Source organism: Falco peregrinus, chromosome 19 (assembly GCF_023634155.1).
Source record: "Falco peregrinus isolate bFalPer1 chromosome 19, bFalPer1.pri, whole genome shotgun sequence".
NCBI lineage: Eukaryota > Metazoa > Chordata > Aves > Falconiformes > Falconidae > Falco > Falco peregrinus.
Window position 1 is genome coordinate 1,318,984 of NC_073740.1, and position 19,067 is coordinate 1,338,050.

Here is a 19,067-nt window from a genome sequence, read left to right on the forward strand (position 1 = left end):
TTATGCAAATAGTCAAGGCAATAGATAGTCATGAATTTCAAGTGACATCCCAGGCAGATTCAGGCCAACCTTCTCCAAAGAGAAACAAGCTGACCTGAACCAGCTGGGAGGCTTGCACTGCAATGGGAAATTTCAGTGGAGTGACCCAACTCTCCCGGTTTAAGCCTGCCTGGCAGCGTTTCTCCAAGGATAATCAGGTATTTGGTCTTCTGCATTCGGCAGAGCACGAAGCACCTGCATAATCTTTCTTCCAGAGATGCCAGCGGGATTTTAGCTTGTACTTAATGGTTTTGTAGCACTAAGGCACATGAATGTGTTCTGAAGGGCATGTAGAGTCCTGTCCTGCAAATACGTTTAAGCTCCAGTCATGTGCACAGCACGGGCAATGCCACTAGGACAGCAACATGCCAAAACTGAACGGAGCTCTTAAATGTGAAGAATAAAATACTCTAAACACTGCAGCTGAACAAAGTCTGAGATGCCAGAAAACATCACCACACCCTATTGCATTCGCTCCTCTTCCCAAGGACTCCAGGAAGTAAAACAAGGAGAATTTGTGGGAGTATTTTTCATGCTGGTTAAATCTTTGCTTTTGGCAACATTTTGAATGGAAAGGCTCAAAAATCTTTAAAAGAAATCACAACTGTAAAGATCTAGAAACTCAAGCCTGATTGCATCTTAATGTCAACATGCAAATAATATCCACAAAATATTTGTTCCACAAAGCTGGGCAAAGTGTTTTTCAGAAAATCTGCCTCCTTCATTGAGATGCTTTTTAGAGCGAGATGCAAATGCATCGGTCACATCATCAGGTGGCTGGAGACACTGCAACAGCAGCCTCAGGGGTGGGATGGAGCTGTCCTCTGGGGATGCCAATCTCTCTAGAAAGGAAGGCTAGGAAACCTGTCATAGACTAGATACCAAACACTAAGCAACCAAAATTTGAGGTGCCATTTAAATATAGCGTCTCAGAGGAAGATCATGGATCAGGACCTCTTTGTGCTGGTCGGCTCAAAAAGATGGTCTCTGCCTAGCTGGTGTGAAAAGGCAGGCTGGGTAAATTAGAGCGCTGAACGAGATGTCAAGCTTCATGAACATCACACCCACATGCTGCCTTCAGGGGAAGAAGCCCTGTGAAATATTTTTGGTCAGATTTAGCCATTGCATTCTCACTGCCTTTCACTCAAGTTAATTCAGAGGACTCTCCACTAAGCTTTATACCGATCTACTGCATCTTACAAGTTGCATAGGGGTATCCAGGTAGCTGTTTCTCTTTTTTTCACCCTTCTTTATCTCTTTTCTTTTGCTTCACAGCTAGAAAATTAAATAACACCTCTCTGCAAGCATACAGAGGCTCTGCACTAAGGCTGGGCTCTCCCTGCCAAAAATCAGGGAGTTAGATAACTCTTCTAGCTGAGCTGTTTGAGTGCAATCAGTGCTTAACAAGTTTCAATGAGACAGCTGGCTGCTTGGCATGTCAAAACCATGAAGGCACTAAATTGATCACTGGACTTCCATGCAACCAAGCCCAGATCCCCAGAGGGATAAAAAGGGCATCGCGTGCTCCCTTCCACCAGAGAGCTGCACTCGCCCTGTGTGCTTCTTCTCGCCACTGCCCGGCTTTACCTCCTGCTGCAATGAACCGGCAAACTTACGGCACGAGAGCGGGAGGTGGAGGCAGGTCCTACAGTGCTGCCTCAGCTATTGTACCAAGTGGTGGCAGGGCTGGCTTCAGTTCGATGTCTGTGGCACGGTCTGGAGGAGGTGGAGGTGGTTTTGGAAGGCTCATTGGAGGAGGAGGTGGTGGTGGTGGCGGTTTTGGCAGCAGGAGCCTCTACAACCTTGGTGGTAGCAAGAGGATATCCATTGGTGTTGGAAGCAGCTTCCGAGCTGCTTTTGGGAGTGGAGCTGGTGGTGGATCTGGCCTAGGAGGTGGTGGTGGTGGTGGTGGTGGTGGTGGTGGTGGACTTGGTGGTGGTGGAGCTTGTGGCAGTCTTGCACTTGGTCTTGGTGGTGGAGGTGGTGGCTATGGCTTTAGTGGGGGTGCTGGTGGGCTTGGTTTTGGTGGAGGTACTGGTGGGCTTGGTTTTGGTGGTGGACAAGGAGGTGGTGGAGGATTTGGCTTTGGTGGAGTGGGGGGGATGGGAGGATTCGGTGGAGGGCTGGGTGGTGGCAGGAACCCAGCAGGATTTAGTGGTGGCCCACATGGCGTTGGTACGATCCAAGAAGTGACTGTGAACCAGAGTCTCCTGGCACCACTGAACCTGGAGATAGATCCAGACATCCACCAGGTGCGAAAAGACGAGAAGGAGCAAATCAAGACCCTCAACAACAAGTTTGCTTCTTTCATTGACAAGGTGAGGCTTCATTGAGTGCTGTGGCATCATGGTAGAGAGCCAGACAGTCTTGTAGCTACAAAAATACAGCTTCATAGATCTACAGTCTGTTGCACGTTTCCTATCTGCAGGTCTTCATTAAAGTAATCAAAAAGAACATTCTGCTAAACAGTTACAAGGCAGAAAACGAGATTAGAAACTGGTAATAAGAGGATGAGATCTGGGTTTTGTGCCTGAGAAATAAGATATACTAGCTCAAATGGAGTAAGCCAGTTTCAAGTCCAGATCTAGCTGCTTAACCCAGCTCTCTCTGTGGGGAATCACAGAGGGTGCGTTGGTCCTTATTGCTTTATTGCCTGCGAGCTAAAGTCCTTTTTATATTGGCTCAGCTTAAGTCCTTCCTTGGCTTTTACCTGGGTAAATATGTAGTATATATGAGCAAAAGGAAAGGCAATTAAGTACTTGCCTTTTAACCTGTAGTAACCAGATCTTAGCTTTAATGAAGGGAGATAAATATCTCTTACAAAGAAAGAAAAACCAAAGGATGCTCAAGAAAGCAAGTGATGAAAGAGCTGAACCTGTGTTTTCTAATGATTGCTCATTGCTTTCCAAAATTAAAATGTGTTTGAAGAAGACTGTCCACTGAGGGCAGATTTGCTTGGCTACTGAGTGGGCTAGCACAGCCCTAGACAACCTGGAGGGTAGTCACAGCTGGATTTAACGCTTTTGGCTTGGGATTTCCTTGGCTTGTGCTATGCATCAGTCCCCATCACTGATTATGGGCCATGAGCGTGCTGACAGGTATCCGTCACTCAGTCTTTTCTGCTTCCCAATGCTCAGGTTCGCTTTCTGGAGCAGCAGAACAAGGTGCTTGAGACCAAATGGACCCTCCTGCAGGACCAGGGTCAAAAAACCAACTCAGGCAAAAACAACCTGGACCCACTCTTTGAGGCTTACATCAACAACTTGAAACGGCAGCTGGCCAACCTGCTCAACGAGAGGGGACGCATGGATGGGGAACTGAAGAACATGCAAGACCTCGTGGAGGATTTCAAGAACAAGTGAGTGCCTGTTAGCAGCACATCCAGGCACCCTGGGGTGAAACGGGATCCAAATGGTTCAGGCTGCGTTAGGCAGTAGGATTAATCTCACTTAAATTTAGCTTTCTGAAAGTCAAACACCCAGCCTGAGATATTCATCAAACTTTCTGCAGGAAAGGGGAAAAAAATACCTCCAGCTGGTGCTGTAACCTGTAATGCCCCTCTAATACACCACTCCTGTGAGGCGCTTCTCCCTGCAGAGCCCACCTTCCTTGACAGCAGCAGAAAGGTGGTCCGTTGACGTTTTTCCAACAAGAAAATGCAGATTCAGCCAGGACACACTTGTGATCACATTTGCAAAGGAAAAGAACCTAAACCAGCTTTACCCCTCCTGTTCCATTAAAACAAAATGTCATTTCAACCCTTTGAGAAATGGGATTTTCCAAAATTTGAGCTGGGTGGTTTCCAGAAGGTTAAAGTGGAAACACCGTATCCAGCCCAGATAACCTTGCCGTCCTACCTGTACAACTTCTCTGATTACTGAGGTAACAATCCAGCATGTCTTTCCCTTTATCCTTGCAGATACGAAGAGGAAATCAACAGACGCACGGCAGCGGAGAATGAATTTGTGGTGCTGAAGAAGGTGGGTGAGACAGGAGGCGTTACGGATGCTGAGCTACCCCCAGCCATGGCACAGGCTGGGACTGTCCTAAAGGGTGGGAGGGCTCATGGAGCTTCATGCTCATCCTTTAAAAGCTGTTGGTTGGGTTATGGTTTTGGGGGGAAAGGAGTGGAGGGGCTTGGAGGATGGAAGTGAATTCTTGTCCCACACATGCTTGCCTTGGCAAAACAGACCATGTAGAAACAAAGATGGTCAGTAGCACCAGGTGCTGCAGATGTCCCCACGGTTGCTCTTTTCCAGGATGTGGATGCTGCTTACATGAGTAAGGTAGAGCTGGAGGCCAAGGTGGATGCCCTGACTGATGAACTCAGTTTCCTTCGAGCCCTCTATGATGCGGTACAGACACCCTCCTCCCCTGATTCCCGTCCTGTTGTCCCCCTCGGACAGTGACTGCCATCGTTCGTGGCATTTGAAGAGGTAAGTGCAGCTGATCAGGATCCCGTGTGCTTCCCTGCAGGAGCTGGCTCAGCTCAGCGCACAAGTGTCTGACACTGCTGTCATTCTGTCAATGGACAACAACCGGGACCTGGACCTCAGCAGCATCATCGCTGAAGTCAAAGCTCAGTACGAGGATATTGCTAACAGGAGTCGGGCTGAGGCGGAGGCGTGGTACCAAACCAAGGTGAACAGACCCATAGATACATTTCTGGGCAAAATCACTGCTGTCCCTGTTTGGGGCTGTTTGAGCCACTTCCTGTCCACCTGGACACCTCAGATGGCTTACTCTTCCTTCTGAACCACAGTTCGAGGAGCTGCAGGCCACAGCGGGGAAGCACGGGGACGACCTGCGCAACACAAAGGGGGAGATCGCTGAGCTCAACCGACTGATCCAGAGGATCCGCTCAGAGATAGAGAACACGAGGAACCAGGTAGGAATGGCAGCAGGAGCCCCATTCTCTGGTCCTTAGGCACCGCAGCTCTGCTTTACTAATTAGGGACTTTAGCAGCCACAGAATGTGAGGTAGCTCATTAAACATGTTAAATTCACTCCTGAAAAGGGCACCATGCTCTAACACATGTTAAATCATTTTTTCCAGGCTGGCGTTCCAACTTCAGCAATATTAGCTATAGATGAACAGCCTCAGTCATAACCTTTTTCATTAACACCCCACCAGAATGGTTTTCTTCCTTGGATAACACTTACCCCAAAAGAAAAGCAGCTTTTAGGAGTCCCAATCTCTCCTCTTGCAGTGTGCCACCCTGCAGACAGCCATCGGAGACTCTGAGGAGCGTGGGGAGCTGGCCCTCAAAGATGCCAAGGCAAAGATGATTGACCTGGAGGATGCTCTGCAGAAAGCCAAGGCTGACATGGCCCGGCAGCTGCGCGAGTACCAGGAGCTAATGAACGTCAAGCTGGCCCTGGACATCGAGATCGCGACCTACAGGAAGCTGCTGGAGGGCGAGGAGAGCAGGTGGGGGCAAAATCCCTGCAGGAATAACAGCAGCTGTCGCTTTGCCCCCACCAGTAGTTGGTCCCCTTGCCCGTCTCCCTCATTCTGCTCTAACATCCCCTTTATCTGCCCCCCCCAACAGGCTGAGCGGAGAGGGACTCAACCCCATCAGCTACTGTAAGTATCGCAGCGCTTGTCTTGCTGCGGGCCCGTTGGGAGCAGAGGCTGTGAGCAACCTCGGGGGGAGGGGGGTTTGCCCCAATATGAGGTGCTCAGAGCCCTCCACCAGCATTGCACAGGGGACATGAGCTGGGCTTGTCCTGTGGGTCAGGGTCCTGATGACGGTGCTTACCGGGACTGGGTGACTGCCAAGCAGATGTCCAACCTCTGGTGGTTTCTTCTTGCAGCTGTCATCAGCTCCAGCTCTGGCATGGCTGGTGGAGCTGGGTTAGGAGGATTTGGTGGACTGAACCTAAGTGGAGGAGGCGGTGGAAGCGGCTTTGGTCTCGGAGGAGGCGGTGGAAGCGGCTTTGGTCTCGGAGGAGGCGGTGGAAGCGGCTTTGGTCTCGGAGGAGGCGGTGGTGGTGGAGGTTACAGCTTTGGCAGTGGAGGAGGACTTGGACTCGGGGGTGGCGGTGGTGGTCTCGGAGGTGGATTTGGAGGAGGCAGTGGTCTCGGCATTGGAAGCAGTCTTAGCTACGGAGGAGGTGGCAGCAGCGGTCTGAGCACCAGTGGAGGGAATTTCAGCTCTGGAAGTGCAAAAGGCGGCACCAACCCAGGTGTGAAAATCGTCTCCAAAACCTCCTCCAGCAAAAAGAGCATAAAAAGCCAAAGCCTGAAGAGTGCTACACAGCCTGAGTAAAACCATCACCAGACCCTCCCCAAAACCATCGCTCCTGCATTACTCCTGCATCGCTCCTGCGCATCACAATCCCCTTCACCCACCTCTGTCCTGGCTCCTCGCACCATAGCTCTTAAGCTTTTGGATCACAGGAAAAGCAGTGGAGCACATGTCAAACAGCTCTCTCAAAGTACCTGCAACAGGATTAAAAGGAAAACATGGGCCTGAGTGATTTTCTGAATGGGGAATTGGTTTTTATGTTTGTTTGCTTTTAATAAGGCTGAGCAGCTTGTTTGTAATTGAGGCTAGCTGGCAGCCATACGCTCAGACGGATCAGATAGCAGCGAAGATGCCGTAACTTGGGTTTTCAGCTCAGTCCGGGCCCACAGAAGCCCAGGGTTGGGCTGGGAACTCGGCTTCGGTTCAGCCTGCTCTGCCTTCACCGCTGGGATGAACCAGATTCACCCCTTCAAGTTCAGTCACTCGTCTTTACTGGAGATGCGGGTTATTTTTCTGCTATGTAGAAATACCCCAGGAGGTTGCTGAAATATCCCAGGCAGCGGTTTGCAAGTGTGGGGCCCCTCTGAAAACACCCCTTATTACGGGAGCCCAGAGCCCGGTTAAGAGTCACTTCTGAGTCATGTCAGCACGATGGAAAATCCCTCTTCTTCCCATTCACAGCTGAGCTTTGGAAAACATGTTTCTTCCAGATGTGCTGAGCATCGCAGCTGCGTGAAGTCAGGCACATGAGCCTGGCCAGTGGTTCAGGGCATCAGGTTAGGAAAGCAATTGGAGGTGCCTCCATCAGAAAAGTGCCACCCACAGGGATGCAGGTGCAACTTGCAATGAGCTTAAATAAAAGGAAACCCAAACTACTCCCCCATTCCTGTCCTTTCTCTTAAATGAAAGTTTGTCCAGAGTGGCACCTTACACATAATCTCATGGGTGTATTTTGTCAGAGGAGCCACCAGTGACTAACCGAAACCATGTGGAAAAGGGCTTGTTTTCTAAATTACAGGATTTTTTAATGCTAAATAATAACTGAGGCAAAGCATTCTTCAAAAGCAAGATAGGTGCTTGCAGTTGAATTGGATTGCTGTCCCGTCTCATGCTAAGTTCTGTTGGAATGGCTTAAAAAATGCCAAAATCATCCAACAGTCCAGGTCGCTCTGACTTTCCCCGCTGTCCTGGTCACAGCAGTGGAAGTGAAAGTCTGAGACAGTGAAAATTACACTGGAAAAACTGCCTGCAGGGCCACGGCCACACTGCTCCTGGGGGTATTTCAGCATCTCCATGATGTGTAGCTTTCCCTGCCAAAAGCAAGACACTTGGCAAACCCAGAAGGGCTGTCAAGTTTCAGCCCAGCCCGTGGGGAATGAAGCAGTCAGGAGCAGGAGCCCAAGGGCACACCAGTGCCCAAAATATACTTTCCCTTTTCTGATGGAATTGAGCCCTCTAGCCTTCTACCATGTCTTATTTTTTATTTTTGTGAAAGTACCATTAAAAAAGAAAACTGCAGCTTTTTATACTTCAATGATAGTGATATGACACTGTGTTTTCCTTCTTCTCTCTGTTGGAACATGTCCAATAAAACTGGATTGTAATTTATTTGCTCCTACATCTTTTTATTCTGAACCAGAACCAGTAGCGTGAAATATCCCCAACCTTCAGCAAAGTGAGCTGGAGGGGGCTTTTGCTTTACTTTGGGGGAAAAGTTTCAAAGTTCTGATAAAATTATAATTAAAAGCTTGAAACAAATTTAAAAATGGAAGAAAAAAAGGAGAAGGAGGGTGGGGGTATATCCATTAAATGACAAAAATTTTAAACACTGTTCATTTCTTAACGTATGATCGGGGTTAATCCAAAAGCGTTTCTTCCATGGGAGGGGGGGGTTTCTTCCATGGAAGGGGGTGGGGGGGTGGGGGGGTTGCAAAGCTCTGCTGCCTCGGGCAAAACCCTAGTGTTTGATTTTTGTTTTTTTTAAAAAAAAGATGTAGCAAAACCAAGCACATACAGGGCTCTGGGGGAGGATTTTATCAGGATGATCTAGACTGAGGATGGGTTTCAGTGAGCTGGAACACAGCGACTCACCAAGCCATACAGGTATTTTGGTCAGCCGTCATTGCAAAAGGAGAATAAAAAAAGAGAAAAAGGCCGGGGGGGGGGGCGGGGGGGGAAGCCCATCAGACAAACACTCACCCCTTATTACATTTCAAAGAGTCAGACGCTTTGCTCTTCCCTGACCTCTCCACATCCCGGCTTTACATAACTTGCACAGCACATGGGAAGGAGACAAGCAAGTACACGCCAGCCCAGCGGGTTTGCAGGAGGCGCTCACAACCGCTTCAGCAAAACCTCGCTGAAACCCAGACGCACCGAAACACGGCAGCATCGGGTCTCCCTTCACCCAGAAAACCAAAGGAGCTGCAGCCAGAAAAACCAAAGGCTGGGGGCAAACCCCAGGTCCTCCATCCCTGCTGTCGCAGAGGATGTCACAGACAGACGGGCCAAAAATGAGTGAAGGTTAAAAATAAACTCTGAGTCACCTCAATTTCTGTACTCACCTGTGCAAATGCTGAATTACACGGCACAGGTGCGAGGAATTAATACAGCTAATGACAGCCTAACCTTAACTCACCTTAAAAGTTCTGAATGTCTGTCTTCCAGCCTGCTCTGAAAATGAATAACGAGCAGATAACACAGTGCCGAAGTGGTGCTCGCAGGCAGCTGATCTCCTGCAACCATCTCAGCTGGCCCCGTTCCTCCTCCCTTTGCTCTGCACCCCAACCCCTGCAGTGCCCCCACCCTCCAGGCAACCCCCCTGCAGCCTCCCAAACCCACATCCTCTCTGCAGGCAACCTGAGGGGGGGCAAACAGCCCCCCTGCAGCCTCAGGAGCACAGTGCATGCGAGTGACACAAGCCAAGCAAGGAACCTGCGTGGGACTGAGTGATTCTGCAAGAATTTCCCCTATTTTGGTGCCTAAACCATCATTTGCTTTACCCTTCCAAATCCTTTGTAATATTCTACTTAATTACCGTTGTCTGCAGCAACAGGCTTTCCTAGAAGAGCTGGGGAGGTAATGACTGCCTTAAACATGAATGCTTTCTCTTTGCTTTAATTAAAACATTTGCAGCCGGTGCCCTGGTTCCCAGGTGTGACTTTGCATAGTTCTTTGGAAGTCAAAGGCAGCTCCCTGCCTGGCCCCCCTCCACAGGATCCGGCGCACATACGCCAACTCACATCTACAGGCTTTGGAAAGCAAACCTCCACACCTCTGCTGTGCTTCTAACACAATTTGTTTATTTCCAGTATCAGCATAACCTCAGCAGTGTTATCGCTGAGGTTACCCCGCTGCTGCGCATCACCTGCGCAACGGGAGCACGGGCACGGCTTTCCCGGCACAACTTGGCATTACCAGCACCCGGGAGGTTCCCACATCTCCACTCCCGGGGTGAGAGCACCCCCTTGCTACCGCCCTGCCATCTCCCTTCCAGCGGGAGGGTGCCTTGCAACAGCCCGTCCAAGGATAGGCTTCCCGATAGCTCGCTGACGCGCCGCCAGTGCCAGTGACTCATGCTGCTGGCAATGAGCAGCGACAGCAGCGCTTGCAGGAGGCGATAGCTGTGAGCGCTGGCTTTTTCTGATTGCAACAAGAGAAAAAAACCCCAACCAACAATACAAAACAAAACAAAAAAAACCCCTTCTGCTCAGGTTCTTTCAGGTTCCCAGACAGAGAAAACGGCGGTTGGAAACACGTCAACAGCAACAAGCTATGAGATGCAGCAGATACCCTTAAGCTGCTCAGTTTGGATTAAGCTCCTGTACTTATTGCTCACGTAGTTGATTTTGAGAATCCTTTTGATTTAGCTGCTCGGGGTGGTGTTCACTATTATTTTATCTGACGTACAGGAGGGCAGCCCTCGCAGCACAAGGATGTGGCTGGGCAGAACCCCATTTGCAGGAGTATTTTGGTTGGAGGGAGGAGATCTCTTCTACCCTGTGCCCAGCTCTTCATGGACACAAGAGAAGAGGTCCCCAGCCCTCCTGCCTTTGCACTGTCCCAAAGCACGACCTGGCCTCATCACGGGGATTGAAGCTCCTGGGAGAGGGTCCGCCCAAGAGCCCAAGATGAAGAAGCAAAGGCTATTTTAGGAAAATCTTCTGACTGAGTGATCTCAGCAGAGTGAAGAAGTGGGTGGGAGGGAGCCGGAAGAAAAACGCATGAATTCCCCTCTACAGAACATCTTGGAGAGCCAGCACTGATGTGGAAACTTCTGCTTAAATACAGGGGGGTGGAAAAAAAGTGATAAAAATACCACTTCACAGGGAGCTTTTGAACCCTGAGCTTGACAAGGAGATTCAAAAGAAAAGCAATCATGTCAAGCATCTTTTTAATAACTATTTTATCAGTCTCATAGTACTCCTTAATGTAACTTGAAGCTACTTTGGATTTACTTGCTGTCTTTGAAAGCAAGAAGGGTAGATAATCTTTCGGTAAGATCCCCAAAAAATACTGCCATGAGACACCTTCCACTCCACTCAACTCTGCAGGCCCACGATCATTTAGATCCCTTTTCCAAAATAAATCAAAAGAGCTGTGCTGATGAGTAAAACCACCTCCAGCCCCAGCTTTTCCAAGCCAGCAACGGGACCCTGGCATCCCGGAGAAGCCCCTGTCTGTGCTGCCTCGTCTGCTGGGCAGTGTGCTGCACCCTAAACTCCACCTTGCAAAAGCTTCAGTGCGAGGAACCTTGCTCAAGCGAGCGAGCCCTCGGCTCGCCTAAGGAAAACTGGCTCCCAGGGTCTCAGGAGAATCGTGTTGTATCCTGCCCCTGAGCGCAGACCTCAGCGAGGCGTCCCATTCAATTCTAATTTCATGACTCAGAGCGGCAGGCTTTGGTGGAGGGGGGAGCTCCCTCACTCCGTTACTTTCTTGCCTGCAAACAATGCATTTTTCGGCACCCCGCCGTAGCCTAGGTGTGTTTGACAAGGCAAGTTGCTGCAAGGCACGTCAAGTTCTGAATTCCTGTGCCAAGTTTTCCAAGCAGATAAAAGAGGAGGCTCCAAAGCTCTCCCATCACAGGGGTTTCTGTCTCCATTGCCCTCTGCTCTCTTCCTGCTGTGCGGCTTTTATTCACCAGCCTATTTTTTCCACCTCTCCTGCTCTTTGCATTTCCAATTGAACAAGCCACCATGAGTCGGATCTCTTTCAGATCATCTACTGGAGGGGGCATGAGGGGCTTTAGCTCAGGCTCTGCTATCGTAGGAGGTGGCGGTGGTACCAGAAGCAGTTTTAGCTCCGTCTCTGTCTCCAGAGTTGGAGGAGGAAGAGCTGGAGGTGGAGGCGGCTTTGGAGCTGGTGGTGGCTTCGGCAGCAGAAGTCTCTATAACCTAGGAGGAAGCAAAAGAATTTCCTACAGCTCGGTCGGTGGAGGTCTACGGAGCGGAGCTGGTGGCGGATACGGTTTTGGTGGAGGAGCTGGCTTTGGTCTTGGCTATGGTAGTGGAGCTGGCGCTGGTTTTGGCTTAGGAGGAGCTGGTGGTGGTGGCGGCTATGGGCTGGGCAGTGGATTTGGGCTGGGAGGTCCCGGATTTGGTGGTCGAGGTGGCCCCGGGTTCCCTGTTTGCCCACCCGGTGGCATCCACGAAGTGACTGTCAACCAGAGCCTCCTGGCACCCCTCAAGCTGGATATCGACCCAGAAATCCAGAAGGTGCGAACACAGGAGCGGGAGCAGATCAAGACCCTGAACAACAAATTTGCCTCCTTCATCGACAAGGTGAGAGTTTGGTTTAACATCAAGCTATGCATATTATCAGTTGCCTCTGGGAAAAAAGAGCAGGACGAAACATCCTTTGGATTTAAGGTCTTGGCTGAACTAACTCCAGCCAACGAAGAGCGCGGGTTTGGCTGAAAACTAAGAACTGTCTTATGTTCCTGCTTTGCAAGGATGAGTTTTTCAGCATCTTGTTTTACTGAAAAAGTAAATCCCCCACCTCCCTGTAAGAAACATCCCAGGGGCTGGATGGATCTTCTATACCGGTTGTAAAATGGCAAAGTTCTACACAACTCAATGGGATAACACCAGTTTAAACCAGTAAGGTGGGCTGAGCATCTGGTTGTGGGGTGGGGTGGGGAGAAACCCCTAAAGTTGCAAATACTGGTGTTTGGCCTGTTTTTTTATCAGTCTCATATTGCTCATTAAGCAATAGCTCTTGAAAAATCTTGCTAAACGTTTTGGCTACTTTTGATATGTTTGAGAATCCAGTGCCCTAAATTAGGAAGATCCTAATGATTTCCCCATGACTGTCCCAGCATCTCCTGATCTTTTCTATCTGTGTGGAATGACCCCTCTTTTTTTCCCTGGCAGTGGTTTTTTTTTTTTTTTTTCTGTGCATTGTTCACATGGGCTTCAGCACGTGCCTGCTTGTGTTTCTCCCCAGGTGCGCTTTTTGGAGCAGCAGAACAAAGTGCTGGAGACCAAGTGGAGCCTCCTGCAAGAGCAAGGTCACACCGTCACCAGGAAGTCCCTTGAGCCCCTTTTCGAAGCCTACATCAACAACCTCCGGCGGCAGCTGGACAGTCTTATGGGAGAGAGGGGCCGGTTGGACTCTGAACTGAGGAACATGCAGGACATGGTGGAAGACTTTAAGAACAAGTAAGGAATCGTGCTCTATAACATAAATGATTAACAGACGGGAAAATCCGGGCAGGTGGTTCACGGTGGCTGGTGCACACTCTCTGTTTGCACTGGGTTCCTCTTCCAGTTTGTAAAATGAACGTATAAAAGGAGACCCCGGTCTCAGAATTACCTCTAGTTAGGTCAGATTTCTGACGTGCAGGACCAGCGTTTAGCACAGAATTCATGCATCCAGGGGAAGCTGTTCCAGGGTGATGGAGGTCGCAGTCTGATGCCTTGAGTGTCCCAAAATAATACACCTGGAGACAGAAAAACACGTAACTGATGAGTACAATGGAGGTGCAAAAAAGGAATGACACCTGGCCATAAACTGCAAGCCCCAACTCCCCCCCCGTTTCTTTTTTTGCAAAGGAAACCCCAGCCCTGCTGGAGGTCCCCAGGCCACCGGCCCCGCTCGGCTCCCAGCACGTGAAAGATGCTCAGCTCTTTTCTCTGACCATTGGCAAAGAAAATGATTTCCCTGGGGAGGCAATTAATCCCCTCCTGCGATGAGGCATCCAGCGGAGGTGGGATGACTCACCTTCAGGAGGTGCCGGTCGGCGCCTGCCGACTACGAGGGACATTTCGGTGTTTTTTTCAGGCGAGGCCACACATCTTCAGTTGGCTATAGCCGGGCGAGAACAGTATCCCCCTTATTTGGCCAGGTCTGCCCAAGTGCAAATTTGAGAAAAACACGCTGGAGGCCTGAAAAATGTTTATATTAGTTAGGCACGTGAGACTTTTTTTTTTTTTTTTTTTGAGTGGGGGACGAGGAGACTGCACTCATTGCTGACAGGGTGGACTGACGTAGCTTCAGGTGTGTTGCACTCGGGCGCGTTTCAGGTTTGGGTACGTACTATAGGCTTTTAGAAATACCGATCAGGCCAAAAATAACAGATGATACCATCTGGATTTCACAGCTACTGCCTGGGAAAGTGAACGCATTTTATTTCAAGTCTAGAGCTGGTTCCCAGTCCACCGGCAGATTTCCACTTCTGCCTGTGTCTGCTCAGAGATCCATCTGCAGGGATCTCTCTGCCAATATTGGTTAGAGACTGGCACAAACCTGCCTCTAAAAGCCAGGTCTTTGCCTCAAGAGCCTACATGTTTTGTCTACTCTCTAGCTAAGCCCTGCCCTGATTATCTGATGAAAGGATGTTGCTCACAGCCATAAAAAGTTCCACAGAAATACAGTCTGAGGCATAACAATCTGCTCTTGCACAACCGTGACTAAAGAGTCGTGGACTTTTTTTTTTTAATTAAATGCCCCAGTGGGTTATTCAAAGCCATTAGCATTATTATAATATCAAATATCAAATCGTAGCATTATTGTATATTTGTAGGCATTGTCATGCAGCTTTGTTGAAAGCCTTTTGCATAACTTTGCTTTGAGCAGAGGTCACCGAGGCTACCTGCTCCTGCTTCCTACCGAAACGAGCTCTGGATCTGCACACATTTATGTATGAGCTTAACTTCAAGGGCAGTGATTAAAATCTGTTAATTTTAGCTAGGACTACTCACACGATGAAGTCTTGCAGGTTTGGAGTCAGTAAGCATTTGCTCTGCATCTGCTCTGGACTGTAAGCAGGCGGGAGTAAGGAATATACCCGTGAGCCACAACTACTGGTTTGGGACTGGGGTGGTCCTATCTCTGCCTCCCATGCCGGCTTTGCTCTTCGTTTCCACCAAAACCCTCTCGCTCTTGTATCCTAACAGATATGAAGATGAGATCAACCGGCGCACTGGTGCAGAGAACGAGTTCGTGGTCCTCAAGAAGGTGAGTGAACTGGGCGTTATGGGATGGACAATGAAATCAACTGGGCAAGCACAGAGTTCAAGCAAAGCTGATGGAAGCTGGGGTCCTTCAGCCTCACGGCTGGGTCAGGTTAGGACGTTGGCACGCCTGGGGGTACGTACAGGCTGGGCTATCCCAAGGCCATGAATGGGCAGAAGGTTCTCCATGCTGATGGAGCTGCCCTACTTTCTGAAGGTAGCTCCCTTGGCTGCAGTTGCAAACCACCCAGCCCACCCGGGCTCAGTTCAACCCTGTCTCTGCTCACATGCCCGTGAGTCAGAGCTTTGCCTTCTGCCCAAGAACCTGGTTCTGGCTCACAGCAAACATCCAAAATCACGTTAAAAAAAAAATTAAATACCTTGATCATAGCAATATAAAAACAAGCCTGAAGACTAACAGTCCTGGAAGCAGAGAGATGGTCCCATTGGTGTCCTGAAGTCCCTTTGGCTTGTGGTTTCGTCAGAAGTCTTTGTTTTCCTTTTCTTTAGGATGTGGATGGTGCTTACATGAACAAGGTCGAGCTGCAGGCCAAAGCAGATGCGCTGGCAGATGAAATTAACTTCCTGAGAGCTCTCTACGAGGCGGTAAGCTGAGCCCTCCCCCCACAGCACCCTGCCATGCAGCCCCCCATGCCCTGCAGCTCTGCCCGCCACGCTCGGTGCTGTGCAGCAGTGAAACAGAAGGCGGTCACTGCCTTTTGGAAATTATAACACAGGCATAAGATAGGAAAGGGTAGAGGCAGAGCAGGGGAAATGCAAGAAAATGGCTTGGCGGAAAGAGCTCCCAAGCCACCTCTTGCCCGCGTGGTTTCCACCCCAGATACAAGACCATTAACTTCTTTTTTTTGCATCTTCTGCAGGAATTGTCCCAGATGCAGCAGCAGGTATCCGACACCTCCGTAGTCCTGTCCATGGACAATAACCGTAACTTGGACCTCAACAGCATCATCGCCGAGGTCAAAGCGCAGTACGAGGACATTGCCAACCGGAGCCGGGCAGAGGCTGAGGCTTGGTACCAGAACAAGGTGGGTAACCAGGATTTCTTTGATTCATGGGGTGTCACAGTAGCTGATGGGAGGCAGGACTGATGAGGAAGGATCACAGCATCACACCAGAGAGGAATTTATCTTCCTGTGTGCGTTGCAATAGGCTCTTGCATACAGATCCCCACTGCATGCTTGCGGACCACTCACTACGCTTACCAGCCTTATGTTCCTTGTGAAATACAAGGTGAAATCAAGGGGACAAGATGCTTAAATGCCTTGACCTTGGGCTCACAAAGGGTCACTGGTAGATCTGGCCTTAAACGCAGAGCACTCCTCTTTTCCTTCCAGGTTCTTAGTATTAGGTGACAACCCATAGATGCTCCACACAATGCAATAGCTGCCACCTTAGCATATGTTGATAACTAGGGCCAAATGCTGTTATCCCATGGGCAGGTTGCTCAGAGGAATGTTGTCCCCTGCCCTTTAACCTGCATCCAAACCCGTACTTTGTGCCCTGAAGTCCCCTCATCCTTCTCTGAGCCTCAGGGTACCTAACCAGTGCTCTCCTCCTTTCTGCACATCAGTACGAGGAGCTCCAGGTCTCTGCTGGGCGACATGGTGACGACCTGCGTAACACCAAGATAGAAATTTCAGAGATCAACCGGATGGTCCAGAGGCTGCGGAACGAGATTGAGAGCGTGAAGAAACAGGTAGGAGGAGGATGCTCCTGCAAAGCAGCTGCTGCACGGTGGAGGGCAGGTGGGAGGTGGTGGGTGGCGCGGCAGAAGATGCTCCTGGCATTGGAGTGGAGCTGAAGGCCAGGCTTCCCTCCCGGTGTTAGGGCGGGCATGGACACCTCTGTCTTTGCCCACTAGAGGAGGTCCCACGGTGCAAGGATGTGCTGTGGTAGCTGCTTTCTTGCTGAGGAAGCAAATGGTGAGGTACTAGCCTACACCAGCAAAGGTGTGTAGCAAAGCAAATGGATCTCAATGTCTCTCCTCTTCTTTGGGGACAGAATTATGGCTGCAGCTCCCCAGTCACCCCCACTACAACACCTTCCCATCATGAATTCTCGTGCCATCCTGGCAGCCACCACCCAGTACCTGGCACACCGTCGCAACACTCAGGAGAGCAGTTTGGGGTAGCCCAAGTTAAATAACTCCTGTTCCCTCGATTGCAGTGTGCCAACCTCCAAGCTGCCATCGCCGAGGCGGAGGAGCGCGGGGAGCTGGCCCTCAAGGATGCCAAGGCCAAACTGGCCGAGCTGGAGGATGCTCTGCAGAAAGCCAAGGCTGACCTGGCCCGGCAGCTGCGTGAGTACCAGGAGCTGATGAACGTCAAGCTGGCCCTGGACATCGAGATCGCGACCTACAGGAAGCTGCTGGAGGGCGAGGAGAGCAGGTGAGGGCAAGCACGTGGACCTGTTGTGTGCTGCTTTTTGGAGCAGGACGCATCTCCTTGGGCTTAAAGGGACAGCTCACCCCAAGGGGCTGGAGCACCAAGTGATGTAAAACAAGGGCTGAGAGAGAGGGATGTTTTAAATAACGAACGTTGTAGGAAAAGATTTGTTTCTCCAGCTCTTGGCACTTGATGCACTAATAAAAATGAGCGATGTCACCTTTCATTGGTGATACCGACATAGCCCACCAGAGGAGAGTCCGTACTGAAGGCCATGAAATTAGATGATCCCAGTGGCTACCACTGTATCTCCTCTGCACCTCGGTGTTATTGCTTACCTTCCCCTTTCCTGACAGGCTTGCTGGAGAGGGAGTCGGAGCCGTGAGCGTCTGTAAGTATCCCCACCTTCCACCCCTGCTTGCTCACCCCGTGCCACAGGGGTGATGGTGCAGGTCCCCCCACCCCAAGGACCCAGCAGGACCCTAAAGCGGGTCTGCGCTGTGTCCCCTCCAGCTGTGGTCAGCAGCTCCAGTGGGATGGGCTACGGCGGTGGCAGCTCCCTGGGCATGGGTGGAGGTCTCGGCATGGGAGGCGGCGGATACAGCATGAGCAGCAGCGGTGGCGGCTTCGGAGGCGGGAGTGGAGGGTTCGGCGGGGGGCTCAGCTACGGTGGAGGCAGCACCTTCAGCTCCGGGAGCAGCCGAGGTGTCAGCTCCAGCACGGGAGGCAGCGTGAGGATCATTTCCAAGACCACCACTAGCAAAAAGACCACCAGATAAGGATGGCGAGCATGGGGCCCCCCTGTGGGGACAACGGCGTGTTTTCTGCCTTCTGAAAGCAAGTGCTGCCCTAAGAATCAATGGTGTAAATAGCTGCGCTAGACCCTCTCCTTCCTCCGTCCTTCACCCTCCACCTTTGGGGCAGTGGGGGGAGACCAGGACCCCACCGCGAGAATCTGGAGTGCCTCTGGCTAAAGCATAGGTTGTAACAGGTCACTGACAGGGCTTTGGAGAGCTGCCGTGGACCCTGGTGGTGGCCCTCTTTCAGCACAGTCCTTGTCCTTCCCTTGTTCCCCCTGGAGCCACGCATTGGAAGCGAAGTGGAAGCACTTTGCTGAATGGGGACCGCCACGCTCGGCCACGCGCATTCGTTTCATTCATCCTGAACCAAGGGTGACAGCCTTGTGAGCCACACTCCCGGGTCCTCAGCAATGAAAATAGCTCCAAGACGCTCTAAAAGCCTCTGCCCACCACACACGTTACAACCGCCAAATGTTTTGTCCGCAACTATAGTTTTTTTCTCAGCCCCTTCTGTTTTCTCAGGCACCTGTGGGAAAGGTTATTGCTTTCTGTGTATATGGATTGCCGCACTGATTTCCAGTTCCTTGTCCTCACAGCTACAGCCTCTCACTTCCAGGCCTGCCATGCTGTATGGTTCAATAAAAAGCATTTGTCATTTTTAAAATCTTGCTGCTTTTTGGCTTTTCTTCTCCGTTGGCAGCCGGGACTCTGTAGGCAGCTCACGAGAAAGCATCGTTGCCTTGAGGAAATAAAGCAAGTTTTGGGACTCAGGTTCTGCAGAAGGCTGGGTTGGTTTTTTTTGTGTGTGTGTGGAAAGGAGGGAGGGAGGGATGGAGAACCGAGGCATGAGGAGGAAAAGCTGCCTCAGGTCTGAGCCAGAAGCTGGATGAACGCCACTGTGGTGGTTTACTGCAAAGCTGCCCTTTCTCATGGAAAGGAGCGAGAAAGCGCAGGGGGGTGGGAAAGCAAGGTGATTCCCAAAGGCTTAGCTGGGAGTCATGAGTGAACAAATGGGGGGCACAGCTCAGTGGGGCCATTAGTTCATACCAACAGCAGCAAGTCCTGCAGAGGAGCCCAGCTCTGGCGTCAGCACCACGTCAGTGATGCAGCAAGAGCAGC

General features: G+C 50.6%; 2 protein-coding genes across 2 annotated transcripts; both read left to right on the plus strand.

Moving 5' to 3' along the window:
* The first annotated feature begins 1,637 nt into the window (after window positions 1-1,637).
* On the plus strand, window positions 1,638-6,311 carry LOC101917389 (keratin, type II cytoskeletal cochleal-like). The gene is made up of 9 exons (XM_055791918.1): window positions 1,638-2,357; window positions 3,177-3,397; window positions 3,959-4,019; window positions 4,299-4,394; window positions 4,516-4,680; window positions 4,802-4,927; window positions 5,250-5,470; window positions 5,592-5,626; window positions 5,857-6,311. Exons 1-9 carry the CDS (start codon window positions 1,638-1,640, stop codon window positions 6,309-6,311), a joined length of 2,100 nt encoding a protein of 699 aa, XP_055647893.1.
* A 5,174-nt stretch (window positions 6,312-11,485) lies between these two features.
* Window positions 11,486-18,070, plus strand: LOC101917212 (keratin, type II cytoskeletal 6A-like). Its single transcript, XM_005233130.2, has 9 exons — window positions 11,486-12,070; window positions 12,735-12,949; window positions 14,687-14,747; window positions 15,254-15,349; window positions 15,625-15,789; window positions 16,335-16,460; window positions 16,931-17,151; window positions 17,505-17,539; window positions 17,662-18,070. The coding sequence occupies exons 1-9, from the start codon at window positions 11,486-11,488 to the stop codon at window positions 17,925-17,927; spliced, it is 1,770 nt and encodes a 589-aa protein (XP_005233187.2). The 3' UTR covers window positions 17,928-18,070.
* The last annotated feature ends 997 nt before the right edge of the window (window positions 18,071-19,067 follow it).

What these genes read in the sequence shown, in the direction of transcription:
- LOC101917389 (XM_055791918.1), top strand. Translation starts at nt 1,638, where the DNA reads ATGAACCGGCAAACTTACGGCACGAGAGCGGGAGGTGGAGGCAGGTCC. An exon ending in GTGGAGGATTTCAAGAACAA is followed by an intron (nt 3,398 to 3,958) that starts GTGAGTGCCTGT and finishes TTATCCTTGCAG; the next exon opens with ATACGAAGAGGAAATCAACA. An exon ending in AATTTGTGGTGCTGAAGAAG is followed by an intron (nt 4,020 to 4,298) that starts GTGGGTGAGACA and finishes GCTCTTTTCCAG; the next exon opens with GATGTGGATGCTGCTTACAT.
- LOC101917212 (XM_005233130.2), top strand. Translation starts at nt 11,486, where the DNA reads ATGAGTCGGATCTCTTTCAGATCATCTACTGGAGGGGGCATGAGGGGC. An exon ending in GTGGAAGACTTTAAGAACAA is followed by an intron (nt 12,950 to 14,686) that starts GTAAGGAATCGT and finishes GTATCCTAACAG; the next exon opens with ATATGAAGATGAGATCAACC. An exon ending in TGAGAGCTCTCTACGAGGCG is followed by an intron (nt 15,350 to 15,624) that starts GTAAGCTGAGCC and finishes CATCTTCTGCAG; the next exon opens with GAATTGTCCCAGATGCAGCA.